General features: G+C 61.4%; 2 protein-coding genes across 2 annotated transcripts; one reads left to right on the top strand and one right to left on the bottom strand.

Moving 5' to 3' along the window:
* Positions 1-124: 124 nt before the first annotated feature.
* Positions 125-6,955, bottom strand: CDIP1 (cell death inducing p53 target 1). The gene is made up of 5 exons (XM_063143205.1): positions 6,846-6,955; positions 2,392-2,490; positions 1,890-2,021; positions 747-1,011; positions 125-324 (listed from the first exon to the last, which is right to left on the bottom strand). The coding sequence occupies exons 2-5, from the start codon at positions 2,474-2,476 to the stop codon at positions 213-215; spliced, it is 594 nt and encodes a 197-aa protein (XP_062999275.1). The 5' UTR covers positions 2,477-2,490; positions 6,846-6,955; the 3' UTR covers positions 125-212.
* A 2,287-nt stretch (positions 6,956-9,242) lies between these two features.
* On the top strand, positions 9,243-18,473 carry C17H16orf96 (chromosome 17 C16orf96 homolog). The gene is made up of 16 exons (XM_063143146.1): positions 9,243-9,668; positions 10,353-10,457; positions 10,961-11,041; positions 11,216-11,293; positions 12,462-12,609; positions 12,935-13,008; positions 13,479-13,589; positions 14,541-14,615; positions 15,159-15,323; positions 15,484-15,602; positions 15,893-15,955; positions 16,072-16,158; positions 16,804-16,963; positions 17,562-17,661; positions 17,775-17,861; positions 18,328-18,473. The coding sequence occupies exons 1-16, from the start codon at positions 9,243-9,245 to the stop codon at positions 18,471-18,473; spliced, it is 2,025 nt and encodes a 674-aa protein (XP_062999216.1).
* Positions 18,474-19,012: the final 539 nt, after the last annotated feature.

Genomic DNA, 19,012 nt, shown 5'->3' on the forward strand with positions numbered 1-19,012 from the left:
CTGCCGCAGCTCCCCCCCCCCCGAGGCCTCCAGATCCAGGGGTGCCTCCCTGGCCGATCCCTGGCAGCCTCAGAGAGCGCGCCGGACTGAGGCCTTGGGCGCTCTCTGCGATGGGAGGGAGAAGGAAAGTCACAAGCAAGGAAGCCGTGGACCTGGGGAAGTCAGGGCAGCAGCGCGAGGGGAGGGGGCATCTCCCGGCCCGGCGGGTGCTGCTAGCACATGCGCTTGTACGTGTAGATGTAGCCCTTGCAGTTGGGGCAGGTGTGGGTCACGTCCTTGAACTCGTCTATCAGGCACGGGATCAGGCAGCAGCCGAGGTCACACCTGCGAGGGAGGGGAGAACCCCATGAAGACCACCACCCAGGTGCCTGTCTGCCTGCCTGCCTGCCTCAGGGCTCCCGAGGCTTCTGTCTGGTTCAACCCTCCCCCCCCCCATACACACACTTCCTGCAAGGTAGGCCAGGTGAAGGCCGAATGGGAAATGCGATCAGCAGCCCGTGGCCCATTCCTCCCCCCGCAACTAAAACCCTGTACCTCCCTCTCCCAGCCAGCTCAGATGCCGTGGAGGATGCCTCACAGACACAACAGTGGCCCTCCCTAGCCAGAGGGAGCCTCCATCCCAAGGCAGGAAGCCGAGGAGCCGGGGCGGGGGGCTGAAGCCGTTGCACAGGCTGGCTTGGTCTTTCCCCTGCTGTAGGCCCAGGCTCCCGGCTGTGGGAAAGCAGCAGTGCCCAGCCACAACCTACCCCACGAAGCAGCAGAAGAAGCCCAGCAGGAAGTTCATGAGGCCGATTTCGTGGCTGATCTTGGTGGTGATGGCCTGCTGGCAGTGCGGACACACGGTTGGGACCGGGGCCGCCTGGAAGATCTCCCCCTGCAGGACGGTCACCGTGGTCGCTGCCCCCGACGGCACGAGGACGGTTGCCGTTTGACCTCCTGCAGGGGCGTAGGGGCCGGTGGGAGGGTAGTAGCCCATGGGGGCATGAGGGCCGGGCGCCATATAGTAACCTCCTGGGGAGAAAGCACAGAGACTCGCTCAAGGCGGGGCGGGGTGCCCGTCGGAACACAGGGAGCCACAGGCGGCCTGCAGCCCAGCTGCTCCCCAAGTAGCCAGCCAAGTCAGGGCTGGCCTCTCCCACTGCAGGCTGAGGCACGAGGGCTTTGGGTAGGACCCGAGACCTTCCCAAGAAAGGATTCGGCAGCCAACTTTCCAGTGCTAGGACGTGGCCTGGCCAACGGCCTTCCTGCACCGGGGCAGCCCAGTGTCGGACGGGCCTCTGGCTGTTCCCTGGCCACTGTACGTGTCTTCAGGAGCTGCGCAAGCCATGCCCCTGCTTTGGCGGCATCAGGACCCCGCACTCCCACACGGGGGCCGTGCATTTAACCTTGCTGATTGCCACCATGCAGCAGAGGTTTGCTTGGAGGCTCCGTTAGTTCACATGCAGACAACTGGTGGCCCTGGGCTGCTCTGGGCCCCTTTCCCCTGTCAGCAAACTGATCAGCCCTCAACCAGCCTGGGACAAGGAAGCGGCTTGTAAGAGGATTGCGCCGTTTGCGTGTGTGTGCATCCATGTACACATGTCTGCCTATGTCTTAGCGAGGAAAACAGCCATTGGTGTCCCGGCCACTGCAGGGGAGGCCGTGGCCTCGTCTTCCTCCCAGCATTTTTAACGCAGCGAGGAAGCAGCTGGCTGAACACCTCCCTCTCCGGATCTCAGTGGGCAAGGAGAGGCTATGGGGCGCATCTGTGTGCCTGGACCCTGCACATGGCCCTCGGGGCCAAAAAGACTGCCCACCTCTGCCTCAGTTGTTCTCACCCACGGCCCGGCTCAAGGCAGGCAGCCCACCCGGCTCCCACCTTCAGACACTCCTGCCTCCCCTCCACTCACCAGGAGGCATGTAGGGCACGGAGCCATCCGTGGGCATGGGCGGAGGCACATAGCCTGGGTGCAGAGGCGGTTCGTATGGCGGGGGCCCAACGTCCGAAGGCGGCTGCTGCACCATGCCGGGCGAGACGCCGCCTGGGGGAGGGCACCAAAGGAAGGAGCTGTTCCCACTGGCAGGCCCCGGGGGGAGGTGGGGGAGGCTGGCCGGCTGGCCGGGCTGGCAGCGAGTGTCGCCGGCTCCTGGGGGAGGAGGCAAGCGAGGGGCTGAACCCAGCTTCTTCCCGAGGCTGTGCGGCAGGTCACCCCAAGGAGGGCCTGGGCCCGCCTCATGCTCAGGACCCTCCGGCAGCCTCCCTGGGCTGCTCAAGGCCGGCCTCCGGCAGGCCCCTCTCCCCGGCCTCGAGCAGCCACCTGCAGATTGGGAGAAGCCCGGCCTCTGAGCAGGGTTCCTGTCCAACCTCTCTCCCCCCACCCCCACCCTACCCGCCACCATTCTGGGCCTTACCTGCTGGGAAAGGGGAACCATCCTTCTCTTCGATGAGCGGTGCAGATGGGCCCCCCGGGTAGGGTGGAGGAGGGTCACTGGACATGCTTTGGGACTGGCCTGAAAAAGGAACGCAAGAGACAAAGTTGGCGGGAGACAGGGCTGCCACAGACAGGGATTTCACAGGCAGATCTTCTGCATCTGGGGAATTAAAAGGCCATTTCCCAGCCCGGAGGCAGAAAAATCAGCAAGTAGGAAAGAGGGGGAGGTTGCGGGCTGGCTCCAAGAGCGATTTCTGCCCCCTGCCTTTCCCCATGGAAACGGGGTCTCCTCCAGCCTATCCACACCCACCTTCCCCTCCTTGCGATCTCCTCTGCCCCTGCCAAAATCAACAAAACTAGGAAGACTAGAATTCTAACGTATACATTTCACCAAGGGATCGACGGCACCTTACGGCCTGCATGTCTAACTCAAGAAGCGCTAACTGAACAGTGGGGCTAGGCTGTGGCTTCGTGGCCGAGCAGAGCTCCCCTTGGAAAGAGGCCTAGGCAGTGTGGCTTCGTTGCACAGGCCAGCAGGGGCTCCAAAGCCAGTACTTGAAAAGTGCCACACAGAGGAGGGCCAGGATCTCTTCTCAGACATCCCAGAGTGCAGGACACGGCATCATGGGCTCAAGTTACTGGAAGCCAGATTCCGGCTGGACATCAGGAAAAACTTCCTGAGGGTTAGAGCAGTACGACCATGGAACCCATGACCTAGGAGGTCGTGGGCTCTCCCACACTGGAGGCCTTCAAGAGACAGCTGGAAGCTGTCTCTTGTGGATGCTTCAAGGTGGTTTCCTGCACTGAGCAGGGGGTTGGACTTGATGGCCTTAGGCACCCCTTCCAACTTTACAATTCTATGACCCCCCATTGCAGCTACCTCTGTTGCCCCTGATGGCAAACAGCGATCACACAGACCAACACACCCGCCCGGCAAAAATCCTTTCTCTGGCTTGGCTAGCGGCCGGCGGCTTCTCTCAGTTGACTTACAAAGAGCTATCGCGCACCCAGTCCAAAATCCAGACTTGCCCCAGGAAAGGGCTTATTGCAAGAGGAGAGGGGCTGCTTTCCGGCTACCCAGGTCAGTCATTCGCACACCACCGGCAGGCCTCTCCCAACGGTGCCAAGCAGTAATTGCCCAAAGCATCAGGCCTGGCCAGATGACATCATGGAAACAGCCAGGTGCATGGTCCTCTACGCTTCCAGCCAGGCACAGAAGCCTCCTCTAGCAAAAATAAGGTGGACAGAACCGGGCAGCGACGAATCCAGCAATGACTCCCGTGCAGCACAAGACAAACCGCCAGCCACAAGCTGCCTGCGGCAAGCCCCCCCCCCCCCCGGAAGATCTCTGCCACTCCGCTATAGCGCCCTCCCTCCTCACGGAGAACCCAGACCTCCCCGGCGCCCGCAGTCGGCTCTCGGCTGCAGGTCCACCGCTGGCGCAGAGACAGAGGGCTCCGCTGCAGTGCTGGAGACTCAAGGCAGCACCGCGATGTGCAGTGGAGAGGCCGGCCGCTCTGCCTGCCCAATCCGCCGGAGCCAGGGAGACCCTCCTCCCCCTTCGTCTGCGATCCGGGGCTTGTTCGCCACACAGCTGCTCCTTCCACCACGTGATCCCAGCAGCAGGGCCACGTGACACAGCCAGAAAACCAGGCCAGCATCGCTGCCAGCGGGGCCAAGAGGATCCCACCACTTCGATGGGAGCAGCAGCTCGCTCCGAGTTCTTCCTCTCCCACTGAATTCTTGCCAACTCCCCCCCCAACCCCCCTGAGAGGCTAATATGGGGGAGGGGCCCCTCCAGCGCTCTCTGTGGTGCGAGGTGGGCTGCCCTGTCCACCCGGGTTTGTGCAGCTGCTCGACCCATGCGCACACACACTGCCCCCCCTCCCCGGAGCCAATCGGCCTGCAGGGCTCCGCTCCACTCCCTGGAACAAAGACACCTTGTTCAGAGCCGCCCAGCCTTTCACGGCGGAGGAAAAGCCCTGGGCAGAGCCCGCCTGGGGGCAACGCCAGGACTCCCTGGGCTCTCGGGCCAGCAGCTCAGTGCCAGGGAGACCCTCCCGCCTGCAGCAAAGCGGGCCCAATTCCCACCGATCCCAAGGCGCCTGGCCCCTGCCAAACTTTCAGGAGGGCACTGTTTCACAGCAATCCATCCCACCACTTCCAAAGAGCACTGGCCAAAACAGGCCAAGGGAAACAAGCCAATTGGCATGCAGCTTCCGCACACTATGGTCCTGATCCCAAGACAAGGTGGAGCTGGCAGTCATCGGCCAGGACAATTCAAGGGTTTGGGCACAGGCCTGTGGAGGCTGGCGCGTGAATGGTCTTCGGCCGAGAGGATGGGAACAGGGCGGCATCTTAAATGGCCCCGGCCAACTTCTTCTCCAGCGGCACAAGGTGGGCCTCCCCAGGTCGGCCTCCGTTTCCTGCATAAGGAGGAGGCCAGCCTGCGTGTGGCCTGCCGCCTTCCTTCCAGCCTCGGTAGAAGGCCAAAACTTCCTTCTCCGGGACACCGCCGGTCCTCCTGCCTGCGGAGAACGATGCCCAGCGTGATGCCACGGGCTTCGGGGCTCAGGCCACCAGGCGTGTGTGTCCGGCACAGCAGCAAATCCTGCCCTCAGAGGAGCAGCCTGGCTCTGCCCACCTCTCCAGCTGGGACAGGCAACACGCGGCTCTGCTAGGGTGGGCCGGCCGGCCGGTGGGCAGCACCAGGAGGGCCCTAGAGCTGGCCGCCGGGCACCGCCTCTGCCGCCGGCAGCTTCTCCCTCAAGGCGGCCTGGGCTGCTCTGACAACGTGGGCAGCCACAAAGGGCCCTCACCCCCTCCCCCGCGACACACGCAGCACAGCCGCAATGACCAAGACCTCCTCGGCTCCACCCAAGGGCAGCTCAGCCATCCCGAAATCACATGCAGGGCAAAAGCCCTGCCAAACTGGGGGGCGGGGGGGGGGAAGCATTTACTCAGAGAGGCGGGGGCGGGGCTAAATGCAGCGCGTTGTCCGTCCCCATCCCCCCAACCCCTGCTCAGATGTGCCACTTTGACTGCCCAGGTCATGACCCCCTCCCTGGAAGCCCCCCTGCGCCTCTCTCCCACAACCCCCCCTCCCCAGCAACACAGCACCCAGAGCAGCTTTGCCTTGTACAGACTCTGCCCCCACTCCCCTGCCCCGAGTGCTGCACAGCAACGCTGCCTCCCCAGGAGAGAAACACTGCTGCAATTCCACAGGGAGAGAGGTCCAGGGGCTGACCAGAGGCTGGGGGCTGACAGGTGCGGGGGGGGGGGCTGGGCCTGGGAAAAGCCCCCCAGCTCCACGCACCTCACTCCGCTGCTGTTCCCAAAGGGGAGGGGGCAGGAGGCCGCCCTGTGGCGGGGATCGGGGCCTCCCTTCATGCCAGGAAGGCAAACGGACAAGGAAGACCAGCGCCCCATTGGAGGGAGGGGGGAGCTGTTCAGAAAGTGCTTGAGCTGCCCCCCTATTTCAAGGGGTTTTCAACCCACCCAGCGTTTGACGCTGTTGGGCACCCAGGTCCCTTTCTCCCCCCCACCCCCACCCCCACCCCTGGCAAAGTGACATCTGCCACCAGCAGCCCAGTTCTTGAAGCCTCCAGAACATTCAAGGCGAGAAACGTGATCATGAAACGGATTCCCAGGCGCCTGCGGCTGAGAAACCTTAGACCCGCGACACCCCGGGGAGGGGGCAGGGCAGGGCAGGGCCTCGCTCCTCTCCCCCCCCCCACCTTCAATCTCTGTGTGGCGGAGAAAGACACTAGAGGGGAAGGAGGGGCTGGGGGGGCGGGGCGGAGAGGGTCGGCCGTGCTTTCGCACAGCATCTGTGAGAGCAAGGTCAGCGCTTGCCGGGGGGGGGGGGGGAAGGAAGCCCCCCCACCCCCTCAAAGTCACACAGGCAGCCTGCGCTCGGCTAACAGAAACTCGGCCCGGGCCTTCCTCCATCCCACGCCAGGGAGCTTCCGCGGCTCTTCTGTCTTGGGTGGGGGTCATCTCCCCTCCCCACCTCCACCCCACCCGTCAAGAAGCAGCGCCGGGCGCCGCACCGGGGTTTCCGTTCTTAGCCAGGATCCAGTACGACAAGCAGCCCTGGCGGATCCGCCATCCGGACCCCCCGCAGCAGCAGCAGCAGCCGGGAACGAAGGAAGCCGGTCAATGGGGCAGGTGGGCCCCCGGGGGAGATGGGGGGCTGACAGGCGCCCCCTCCCCTGTCCCCGCCTGGCCATTGCGGCCTATGTTCCCCTCCAGTGGGGCAGGTGGGCCCCCGCCCGCGGCCTCCCTCCCTCCTTCCCTCCCTCCCGGGGCCCTTCGCGGCTGGCGAGCGGGTCACGCCGCTTCCCCGCGCCCCTCAGCCTGGCGCCACGCTGGCTGGGGATGATGGGAGTGGCAGCTGCCCGCGAGCCGCCTCCCATGGGGCGGGGGACCCACCTTACTGCCGGACGCTCGGGCCCCGCGGGGCTCTCCCGCCTCTCCGCAGCCGGGGCTCGCCGGACGACGCGGGATTCGAGCCCGCCACAACCGCCCCCCCCCCCGCACGCGCGCCGGTCCTTGACGTCACGTTTGTTTTGCAGCTGCGGCAGCAACAGCTGTTCCCTGCCTGCCCGCCCAGGGCGCAGCGCGCGGGCTGCTGGGAGTAGTAGTTCTCCGCCTCAGGCGAGCGGGGCAGACCGCAACCCCCAGCACGCACCGCGCCCTGCCCTGCCCTGCCCTGCCGCCCTGGGTTTTCCTTGACAAAATTTGCACCTTTCTGCCCACCCCCCACCCCCACTTGCAGCGTCCTGCGGGAGACTTAACATAAAAATTTAAAACAAAACTACAAACCTTAATATTATTTGAAAGAAGCAGCTACGTAAAAATCAGCAGGTAAAAGCAACTGGTTTCTCAGTGCGAAACAGCGCAGAAACAATTAAAAGTGAAGCCAAAGTGAACAGTGTGGCAATCAAGATCGCCCCAGTCAAGTGCCCTGGTGGACCAGGGGTCAGCCCGGATTTGCTCTTGTTTCCTGAGCACCGTCCCCTTGTTTCAGCTTTATGGGAATGATGCCTTGTTAAAATCCTGCTAGGGTGGGTTGCTACGCTTGCTTTTCTTCAAAGCCCTGCTCCCTTCTCAGGGGTCTTCAGCAAGGCGCCTCACACTCCTAGACTTCGCCGAGGCCTGGTCAGGGGATACACAAATGATTTCTATGCCCACCCAGTCCCGGAGGAGATACGGAAAAAAGAAATCACAAAACTGCCAAAATGGGCAAACGTGGCCACAGGCCACTATTCAGGCCGTGCCAGAACAACTCACCTATGCCACACTTACAGAGGGAGCATTGAACTCTGGACTTCCCCCCCTCTGACATCACCTTGGATGTAAAATACTAGAACCCCTCCCAAACTGACTCTCCCACCGTCCTCGCCCCACCTGTCTGAGATTGTGGGAAACTGTGCTCAGGGCAAGGGGCAGAGAAGCACCGCATCGGGTGAAGGAGGACGACGTGCTGGGTTCCTCCGTGGCAACCCACCTCATCCCTCCACATTCTGAGGTCACTTTTCAGCCACGTATCCATGCCGGCATCAGTCCCCATCTTGCCACAGACATGTGGAGCCAACCCTGGGGCCTCGTGGTTGCAGGAGATGCACAATTGATTTTTGCCCTTCTGAATTTCTCAAAATGCCACAGCAGAAGAACCAGCCCCGAGGGAGCACCTAGAGAGAGCCATCCCGACTTCCTTTGAAGGGCTGCATTTGGATAACTGCCTTATACTTTAGACCACCCTTACCCAACCTGGTGCCCTCCAGATGTGTTGGATGACAACATGCTGCCTGTTGTCGTCCTAACCTGGGAGCTGTGGTCCAATACTCTTTAGACTCAGAGCAGGAAAGAGTTGAAAAGGACTAATACACAAAACACGCCATATAGAGCAGCATGTAGTCATGGGTGCATTTGAAAGAATGCTGTAAGCCACTTTGGAAATTATATTTTGAAAGGCAGGGTGGAAATATTTTCTTTTCTTCTTTCAATCAGTCAGTCATTCTCTTCTTAAAACGCATCACTATGTTAGATTCCCAGCCACAGAAGTTCTGCCACAATGAAAGCATTTCATTTCATTTGCTTACAAATGTCATCCCCTGACCTTCACGAAGAAACCAGCACAGCGTCCGGCACTCCAAATCCCCTGCCTCCTCCACCAAACCATATCAACAATCCAGCAAACGCAAAAGAGAGCAGCGCAGTGCAGCTCAGCGGCATGATCCCCAGGCGTGCCGGTAGACCACTTTCCTTGCCAGCTAAAGCCATGCGGGGTGAAGATCCCGACAAAAGGATTGGACTCTGGCAGAGTTATGTAGGTGCTGAGGAAGAGATGTGACAGCTCTTCCGATAGCAGTCACCGTGGCATCGACCTTGGCACAGGTGGGTCTGCTTTTCCCGGTGGCAGGCTTTGATTGGCACGCCCTCCACGCAGCGCTCCAGAAAACCAGCCCCAGCAGGCCGGCCCCATGCCCCTCCTGCCCCTGCCCGGCGTGTGGTCCTGTAGCTCACCTGGCTCCAACCCTAGTCACAACCACATCGTGACTCACGCCGGTCGGGAACCCGTGCATCCCCCCCCTCCTCCTCCTCCTCCTCCTCCTCGCCTCGCCTCTCTTCCAGAGCTCCCCGTGTTCCAGGGTCTCCTAGCAACCGGCAGAAACTTTCCTCGCCAAGCAGAACTCCCGGCAGCAGCAGTGACTTATTGACTCCAGGCCTTTGGGGCCGTGTGATTGCGGCGTCCCCACGGCAACGAGCTAACCCGCGGAAGGTCCCTCGCCTGGCACTTTGAGGCTGGCCGCCGCCGCCGGAAGCATGAGCCACACGGTCTCCTTTGCGGAGCTGGTCAACCTGGCCATCGGCACGCCTGAGCTGGGCAACGTCAACTTCAACGCCCTCCATTTGTTCCTGCGCAGCCTCCTGGAGCACCTCCACCTGCAAGACGTACAGAAGGACTTCTCCGACGACGAGCTGGACTTCATAAAGCCCCCCTCCACCCTCCCGGCCTCTGTGGCCACATCGGCCGCATCAGTCCCCATGGCAAAGAAGTCCAGCTCCATCTTCCATCAGATGCACGAAAGAATCGCAGCCCTGGAGAGGCAGCTGTGCTTCCTGAACGACTCCCCTGACACGGACCAGCTCCTGGCCCGCAGCCAAGGAGCCACCCAGCCCGCCCAGGACATGTGGCAAATGATGCAGCTCAAGAAGAAGATGGAACTGAATGAGGAAGGCGTAGTCAAGGTAAGGCCCCACGCTCCGTTCGGGAGGAAGGCAGCCAGCGTGAGCCCTGCCTCCCTCCTTGCCAGGCCGCCAGACCCTTCCCCGCTTTGGCAGAGGGGCGTAGTTGGCACAACGGGCCAAAGCCCTCGACCAGGAATCCGCAAGCAGGACATGAGTGCCACAGCACCCTCCCACCCATGCTCCCCAGCAACTGGTGCACATGGGCACACGGCCTCGGATACTGGAGGTAGCACGGAGGCACCAGGAAGCCGTAGCCATGGATCGATCGCCTTCTCCAGGCATCTGACAAATCCCCTTTTCAAGCGACCCAGAGCGGCAGCCGCCTCTGCCTCGTGTGGAAATGTGTTCCGTAGCTCAACTGTGTGCAGAAGCCCTCCGTTTGAGGTGTCCTGAATCTCCCACCCATCAGCCTCATGGGACGATGAGCCCTTTGGGTTCTGGTCTTTGGAGAGAGGGAGGAAAGCGTGTCCCTCCCCACATCCGGCGTAAAGCCGGGTTACTTGGCCACCCCACTGTGGTGAGTTGCACCGTATTTCTGTTTAAATGATAATAATTAGTTCTGAGTTTGCATCTATTCCTGTAAATTAGCATATGCAAATTTTTTGCAAATAGCTGTCCTCTCTCCACACCCATCAGCGGCCGCCTGGACCCTTCGGTTCCCTCATCCCGCCTTTTCCCATTTAGGCCATGAAGACGCTGCAGGACCTGCTGGACAACGTCTGCACCTTGCGCATGGCCACCAGTAGCTTCCAAGAGGAGCTGGGCCAGCTGAAGGAGAGCTTCACCAACGTGAGTATGCCGGGGCTGCTCCGATGGAGATGGCCCTGCTCCGTGTGCAGGGTGCCGAAAAGCAGCACTTCCAACGGGGCGCCCCCTCCCCCCCCCGATCAGGGCCGAGGCTGGCTTCGCGAAAAGACGGGCCCTGGGAACGAAGGTCCCCTCGGATGCAGAAGTGCCTCTCTGCGATCCCAGATGCCCTATTTATGTATGTCAAGTCTTTTTATCCTGCTTCAGTAATCCCAGCAGCTGTCAGTAAAACAAGAGGAGGGAGCCCCTGCCGGCAGGCTTTTAACCTAAACCGATGTGACACCCAAGGGAAAACTGATGTGAAGGGAAGAAGGGAAAACTGGCCGCCTTTCAGCAGGGCTGGTGGAGGGGCCCTGCTCACCCCCCACCCCCATCTCCCTCCGTACCGCCTGCTGAGATGGCTGCTGGTCATCTGAGGCCAGTGGTTACTCAGCAGGGAAGGGAAGGAACGTGCACATGGTCAGGCGCTCCGTTGTTGTTGTTAGCTCAATATAGACGAAATGAAGGCGCGGATCATGCAACTTGATGAGCAGGCCAAGATGATGGATGAGCTCAGGGGGCAATTGGTGAGTGAACTGGGGTGGGGGGCAGCCCAGAGGGGAGGAAAACCTCTCCAGCCCCCCACAGTGGGCGGGCGGGTGGGTGCCCCGTGTCTCATGGCTTTGGGATCCGGGTTGAGGCAGCAGGCGACGGGTGCCCTTGTAGCCACGCTCCGCTTCTCTCCTCCTCTCTGGGCGCAGGGCCTTGCGAAGGAGAAGGCCACGGACCCTTCGGACCTGGTGCACTGGAGCGGCCTCTGCGAGATGCTCACAGGCAAGGTGGGTGGTGCTTGCCTTGGGCCGGGTGGGTGGTGCTTGCCTTGGGCCCATGCCCACCCGGCCGGCTCTTGGGGCATCCTGGGGGTGGGAAGTGGAAAGCCTGTAGAAGAGGGAGGGGGTCAGAGCCCCTGCGTCAGATGCAGAATCTTCGAGACATTTCCCATTAAAATACACTTTCAGGTAGCAGTTGAAAGGTGGGGTGGGGAGAATGTTCTCTGCCTGAGCCACTGCCAGCCGAGTAAGCAATACTGGGCCAGATGGACCACAAACCTGACCCATAGGGGCTGTTCACACACATGCTAACCCACACTCAGTAGTTGAGTGTGGGTTATTGTTGAGCCATGGGTTGTTTATTGAACCCGTGTTGTCTGAACCCAGGAAATTTTGGACCCATGTTATCGTGTTGTCTGAACCCAGGATATTTTCCACAGGATGCCTTTTTTATTATTATTATTATTTGGGGGGTGGGGTTTTTGTAACCACCCCAAAAAACCCAAGGACAAAGCATGGGTTCTCTTGGTGGCTTTTTCGAGGAAAAGGGTCTTTCCTTCCTTCTCCTTGGTGTAGGAAGCTGGCTCAGGGACCAGGGCTCATTTGGCATTTGGCCCGCAGCGCCCTGCTTCTGCTTCACCTTGGGGTCAAAGCTTCCCCAGCAGCTCTTGTGGCAGCAGTGGGATACAACTGCTGCGTTTCCTTTCTGGAGACGCCCGGAGTTCTGCCAGTCTCATGGCTGTAGGACACCAATCTGTTGTTGTTGATTTATATCTATATATGAAAGTGTAGCTATATTTATGAGCATTTATTTACATTCCACAGGAGGCCAAGGCAGCCAATTAATTTCTCATCCAAATCATCTCAAATAAACTAAACTCTAATTTGCACCCTGCCACAGATCATCCCGAACCAATGAAATCTCCACCCCAGCTCAATTGCCATGCAGGGAGAGATGTGTGGGGCAGGGGCTTCAGGCCCCAGTGAACAGGTCCAGGCCTTCCGACATGAATGCCAGGATGGGGCTACACAGGCCCAGGCCTAGCCACCCCCCACCTCCCGGGAGACACGCTTTCCAGCATATGGCCCTTCCCTGAGCTTGCTTGGGGGCAGGGAGGAAAGCCACCACCCCCTCAGTGCCCCTCCAGTGGGAGTGTTGTGTGCATCTGTGTTGCAGAGTTTCTCTGAGACGGAGAAAGAGGGCAGAGAGAAAACTTCCAGGGAGATGCTTGCGGTCCTGGGACAGCTGCCCGAGAAGCACCAGGCGCTCCTCTCCCAAATCGCTCAGCTGGAGGCTCAGCTCAAGCTGCGCGGAGGGCTTGGAGGTGAGGAGGCCTCAGAGCTGACAGGCTGATGAACGGCCCGCTCGCCCACCCCATGGGACAGGCACGGGTGGTGGCAGCTGCTCCTGCTCCCTGCGGGGTGTGGGAGAGAGATGGCACCCAGCCGGGACTGTCACCTTCCGAGCCAGAGACACAAACGGGGAGGAGAGGTGGAGAATGGGGGGGGGGGCTCTCCGTGCTCTCGGAACAGCGGCTGGCAGCTGACCGGAGCACCGAGTGGGCCAGTCTGGAGCGGAGCCCAAGGCAGAACAGGCTCTGTCCGCAGGCTCCAAGGCACCCCCCCCCCGAGTCTTTTCTCTCTTCCCAGGTATTTCCGAAACCTCACCTGACCTGAAGTCTCTACTGGAACGGATGGACAGAATGCAGAGCCAGAGTGAGCAGGTGATGCCTGAGCAGGAGACCTGAGGCTGGGGGGCGCTTCAGGAGGACAGCTGCTCCCCACCCCTCTCTCTCACACACACAAGCCCACCCACAAAGCCAGGTGTCAAAGCAAGGAATCCATGGAGACATAGCAACCCCCCCCCCCCCCGCCCGGGAAACAGCAAGGTGTTGTCCTGATACTTTGCTAATGCTTTAGTAAGCATTTTTCTGACAGTGAATTCAGTCCTGCGAGTGCCAATTCTTCCCATGCATCTCTGTGTGTGATCAGCACGTTTGCAGAAGTACAACCCTTTTGGAAAACCCCTTAAGGAGAGTGTGTGTGTGCGGGGGGGGGGGGGGGGGAAGGCTGCAAGTATAGCCCAGTGAAGTCCGAGCATGCTCAGTGGCCGTGGGATGCTGGCTCTTGGGAGGCGGGGCGGAAGGGGGAGATGACATCTGGCGCTCCGACCTTCTTCTCTTGCATTCCTCAGGGAAAGGAGTCTCTGCAAAGCACCTTGGAGCAGATGCAGAAGCTGAGCGCACAGTGTGAGAAGCTGCAGAAGGGGGTGGAAAGGTTGATGAAGAACACCGCAGACATCCAGGTGAGCAGCACTTGCGGGGCCATGCAGATGTGCAAAAGGTGGGGCACAGCTGAGCAGCCTGAACTGGAAGCAGGGAACCTTCTCAGGCTCTGGACTGGCCCGTTCTGTTGGCCAGTGTGGGTCACACCTCTTTCCTCGTAGGAGAAAGCATGGGGGGTCCCCTCCTCCCAGCCCCCCCAAATGCTTGCAGCCGTACCCCTACTTTGGGTCCTCTTGCATGGATCTTGTGAAGGTCCCAGTGGGTAGAAATCCCCCCCCCCATGTGAAATTGTGAGCGTTCTGCAAGCAACGGCTGGTGGCTTGACATGTCCAGAGACCACCCTGGGCCAAACATGGAAAGAAAAGGCTGTCAGTGTTTAGTTTGTCAGCTTCGTATTTTATGATTTTATCTTTGTGTTTTAATGCATTTTGTACACCGCCCTGTGATTTGATAATGGAGGGTGGTATAGAAGTATTTTAAATAAATAAATAGGGTTGGCCAAATATGTGTTTGTTGCATTTGGAAGCTCTAGGGAAAAAAGAAGCTATACAATACCATATTTGACAAACTGATTCTTAACCTTGTTGCCCTGGGGGAGGGTGGTTATTCTAAGAGTGTCTCTTTTGAACTGGGTTTTTAAAGTTGGAATTCAAAAGCTACAGGCGTCCAGATTTGCCAAATTTTGTTATACTTCTGTTTGGGAACAGTTTGGAGCATCTTTGCTGGCAACGTGGTGTGGCGTGGCGTGATGAGAGCATCACCCTTCACAGGCTGCCCAAGCCCATGTGCGCGCATGCCGTCAGTGCGCAAGATGCCAGAGGCCCAACGTCATTTGCCGGCCCTCGAAACCCAGCCTTTCAGTGGGGGTCTCAGCCTGCTGTGGGCTTCTGCCTGGGCGGGGTGGGTGGGCGTGCGCGTGGGCCATGGGCCCCCAGTGCTGGTCTGATGCCTGGCTCCCTTCCTGCCTGCAGGCCATGCGCTGCATGTTAGAGCAGCTGGACCTCACCAAAGCGGACAAAGCCCTGATACAGGAGGAGATGAACGTGGTACGTGAGCCACCTGGAACTGGACCGGCCTTGGGTGGGTGGGGAGCTCTTGTATTCAGCCGTGAGTCCAGGGGAGGGTTGGCGTGGCTGGCTGTGCCCATGCTGTGAACTTGGCAGATGTGAGAGAGCGAGAGATGTGGGAGGGTTTGGGCAGACAGGGAGGCAGAGCCTGTCAGGGCAGCGGTGGGCAGGCAGGCGGTCCATCCCCAGAGGTTTTGGACTTCAACGCCCAACATTCCTGACCACTGGAAGTCCAAAACATCTGGGGACCGACCTTCTGCCCACTTCTGGCTTAGAGGGCATCCCAGTCAGGAACGGAGGCAAAAGCCTGTCTTGTCTCCCTCCCAGAAGGACAGGACAGGCGAGGGGCTGCCTGGCAACACTCGCCACAAAGCTCTAGAGTAGGTTTGGAGCCACGTGGGGGCGGTTGGCCTCCAGCCCCCGCCACCCTTAGAGGGTCTGCAGGAGGGCTTTTCCCCGGACCCACTGAGTGCTCCCCCCTCCTGGTGGGCCGTGAGGACTCAATGCCTCCCCCTGCCCCAGAAAGCGGACAAGAGCGCGCTGGAGGCAAAAGTCAACCACGGGGAGCTGCGATCGGCCACCACCCAGCTGAGCGAGATGATGCAGGACCTGCTGCAAAAGATGTCCCTCCAGGACAAGGACTGGCAGAAAGCTCTGGAGAAGCTCTTCACCGACATGGACTGCAAGGTAGCCCCCCCATCCCCCCCGCCTCCCCAAGGGCGCTGGCCCCAGGGGGCCTCCGTCTCCCGCCTTGCCCCCGCCTCGTGGCCTTGGGGAGCGGCCGTCCCTGCTCAAAGGGGCCCTGCTCCCAGGCCGAAGCCGCTCCGCTTTCCTCCCCTGCCCCCAGCTGGACCGGATGGCCCTGGACCCACTGAGCAGGCAGCTGGAGGAGGTGTGGGGCTTCCTGAAGAAGTACCTGAGCGAGGGCCCCCGCTTTGACGCAGACAGTGCCGCCGGCTTTAAGAAGTGAGTGTTGGGCCTGGGGTGGGAGGGAAGGGGGCAGAGCATCCCCTGCGTGCTGGGACAGCCGAGGCGGCCGGGCGGAGGGGGTGCTTCTGCAGCACGGAGCCGGCTCTGCCGCGCCCTGTGGGGCTGGCAGAGGGATGCGGGGGGGCAGGGAGGCACTGCTGGGCCCCTCCCACCAGCTCTTGCAGCAACAGTGGCAGCCCTGGCGCATGGCGGGGCTGGGGGGTGCATGGCGCATGGCGCATGGTGGGGCAGCCAGGGGCAACTTGGGCCGGTTTGTGCTTCTCCAGGCAGCTCTTTGAGAGAGTGAAGTGCATCTCCTGCGACCGGCCAGTGACCATGATGACCGGGCCGTGAGTGTGCGAGAGAGGCTGGGGAGGGCTGGGGAGGGCTGGGCTGGGCTGGGCTGGGGAGGGCAGGCAGTCCTTGCCCCCCCCCCCCCGGCTCCATCCTCTTTCCTTCTTTGCAGGCACATGATCACCATCCGGAAGGCCAACCTGAGGCCTCGCCCAGCCAGCGCCAATGGCTATGAATACCTGACCCGGCCGCAAAGGAAGTGAGGAGCCACCATGGGCAGCAGTCTTTGGGTGGGGGTAGGGGTGGGTGGGAGTGGGGAGCAGGCACATGGCCCTGGCGATGGCCTCACCCAGCCAGGGACTGAGGGAGGAGCTCCCAGCAGGAGTCCTTTCAGAATCTGCTGGGACGCTGCTTCCTCCGAGACCGGCAGCGTTGTCAGGGCCGGCGTCAAGGGTGGGGCTGGTCCGGCACTGCTGAGGGCCCAGAGCCCAGTAGGGGCCCCCTGGCAAGAGCCCCCTGGACTGGCTCCTCCCCCCCCCCGTGGCCCCCTGCTTGTTCCCCTGCCTCTTGCTCTGGCCCAGGCAAGGGAGGGGCTGGTGGGGAGGAAGAGGGGGAGGAGCAGGCCCCTGGGGGCCGTGGCAGTGTGAAGGCGACCCTGAGGGAGGGGCCCGTGGAGGATGCCTTGCCCCAGCGCCCCCCAAACCTGGAGCCAGCACCAGGCAGCGTCACCCTGCCTCCCGATTTCCCTCCCACCTTTGTGCCGAAGGTCCCTGAAATGTCTAAGGTGCCCCCCAATTCTTTCCCTCCCTCCACGGGACCCTTTCGTCTCCCGATCCCTGGAGCCCCCTTCCGCCTCGGGGGGCCCGCTGGCGCTGATGCCTCTGCACGTGGCTTCCTTCCGCAGGGACCCAGAAGCGATGGAAACTAGCGCCCCCCCGCCCCCGCAGACCTGCTGGCAGTGCCAGGCCCACCATCAAGCCTGCACCACCAAGCGGGTCGCCCGGGCCCAGGACCTCACCACCCTCTACCCCTACGGAGACCCAATGGCCCTGACCTATGACAACGTGAGCGGCTGGCCGGCTTCTCCTGAGTGCCGAAAAGCAGGAAGAAGCTGGAGCGGGTGGGAGATGCTGGGCTGCAGGGCAGCGGGGGACGTGGACGTGGAGGGCCCTGCAGGATCAGGCCAGCGGCTGGGCAGATGTCCCCGGCCAGCACGACAATGGTGCCCCCCCCCCCCGTACACGCCCCACATTGGATTTATGATTGAAAGCATGTTTATCCTGCTCCTCCATCAGAAAACAGCTCCCGGAGTGGAGCAATCAGCCAGCCAGCAAGGAGGCATCTGCCCCACAGGCTCCCAGTCTGAAAAAAGACCCGGCCCACGAGGGAAACGGGGCGGGGAGGGGAGAGGTCTTGTGCTCAGAGGTAGAATGCCTCTGAAGATGGAGGTTCCATATCACCATCAAAATTTCTCTAGATGTTTTACAAGAACTAAGAATGCCCCAATAATACCAACAGCTGTTGATTGACCTCTCCTGTTGCTTCTCCCTGAATGCGCCTAATCTGTCCAGGAAGGCAGCTGAGCTGGTTGTGGGGCCGTGTGTGTGTGTGTGTGTGTGTGCGTGTGCTTTGCTTGACTCACTGCGCCTGTTATCCTTTCAGTCGGAGGTGGACATCCTCGGCGTCAACGGTGTCCTCTACAAAGGCCGGGTGAGCTCCCAAGCTGCCGAGCGGGCCTTTGCGCTGCAGAGAGAATTCACAGGTGCGGATCCAGACAGGCTGGGGCCTGCTTGCCCGCCCGGCCGTGGCCTTCAGGGCCGTGGCTCCTGGCCGGCCGGCCGGCTGATGGGCCCCTTGGCTTTCTTCCCAATACAGCCGTGAAGCCCCCCCGGCCCCCCGGCGGCCAGCGGATGGAGAGGGCCCGCTCTGCTTTTGCCGACGTCAGCGCCTCACCCTACGCTTGTGAGTGGGGCTTTTCTCCCGCAGGGAGGCAGAACCACGGGGCCCCAGGCAGCCCTCGGCCCCAGTCCTTCGGCTGCAGAAAGGGAGCAGAGGGGCGCTCCTGCTTTGCCGCTCCTGCCCTGCCCGCTGCTGCTTTGCCTTGGGCCATCCAGTTGGCCTCTGTGGCTAATGGGACACGAGACCAGACTGGTCCGACCCAGCCCGGCTCTTCAGCCTCCCCCACAGGGCTCGTAGGGACCTCACGTGCTGCCTTAGGCTAGGCCAGGCCCTGGGCTCATCTAGCCCAGTCTCGCCCCCCTGGGCTGGCAGCCGTGGCTCTTCAGGCTTTGAAGCGGGGACCTGCCTCCTGCTCTGCACCCATGTGGCTCTTTTGAGACCAGACCCAGCAGGCACTGTGAAGCGCTTCCGTGAATTGGATCGTGCTGCCAGCAGAGGCCCTAAAAGCCTCTCCTCTCCTCTCTTCCAGCTTCCTCCTTCCGACGAGCGGGGTCGGCAGCACCCAGCAGCACCCGGCAGCAGCAGCTCACGGTGGAGTGCATGGACGGGGCGGTGACCTCGAGCCTCAGCCAGAACTACATCCAGAATGGCAGGGGGGGGCTGGCAGGCATGTGAGCGGCCCCAGCGCCCACCGGCAGGCAGCCCTGCAGCCGGCTGGACTGTGAGATGCAGCAGCTTCAGGGCCGCCCGGCAGGGGCCTGTTCCCTCCCTCTCAGCAGGGCTGGCTGGGTGAGAGGAGGCGGCGGCGGCGGCTTTTGGCGTTACCACCTGGAGGTTGAGGGCGGGGCCTCAGCGCTAGCAGTGGTTTGGGGGTGGGGGTGCCGCCAAGCATGGGGGGATTCCCGCAGAGAACCCGGCTTAGAGCGGGGACCACCCAGCAGTTGACGGGACGCCCCCTGGAAACCTCTGTCCCCAGCCCCTTGGTGGGGGTGGGGATCCCGGGCCTAAGCTGGCATGATGGGGCGCCCGTATGTCTCTTTTCACGGGACAGACCCACACCCCGTTCACAGGGGCAGAAGCGGTCTGGGATGGATGTTGTGTGTCTTACTTTAAAGCCTCTTGATGGAGAAGGGGGGTGAGCCCTCCCCTCTCTGCCAGCTGCTTCCCACCGGCGCTCTCCTAAGTTCCAGAGCAGGAAGTGGGGAGCGGCCTGC

This window comes from Elgaria multicarinata, chromosome 17 (assembly GCF_023053635.1).
Source record: "Elgaria multicarinata webbii isolate HBS135686 ecotype San Diego chromosome 17, rElgMul1.1.pri, whole genome shotgun sequence".
Lineage (NCBI taxonomy): Eukaryota > Metazoa > Chordata > Lepidosauria > Squamata > Anguidae > Elgaria > Elgaria multicarinata.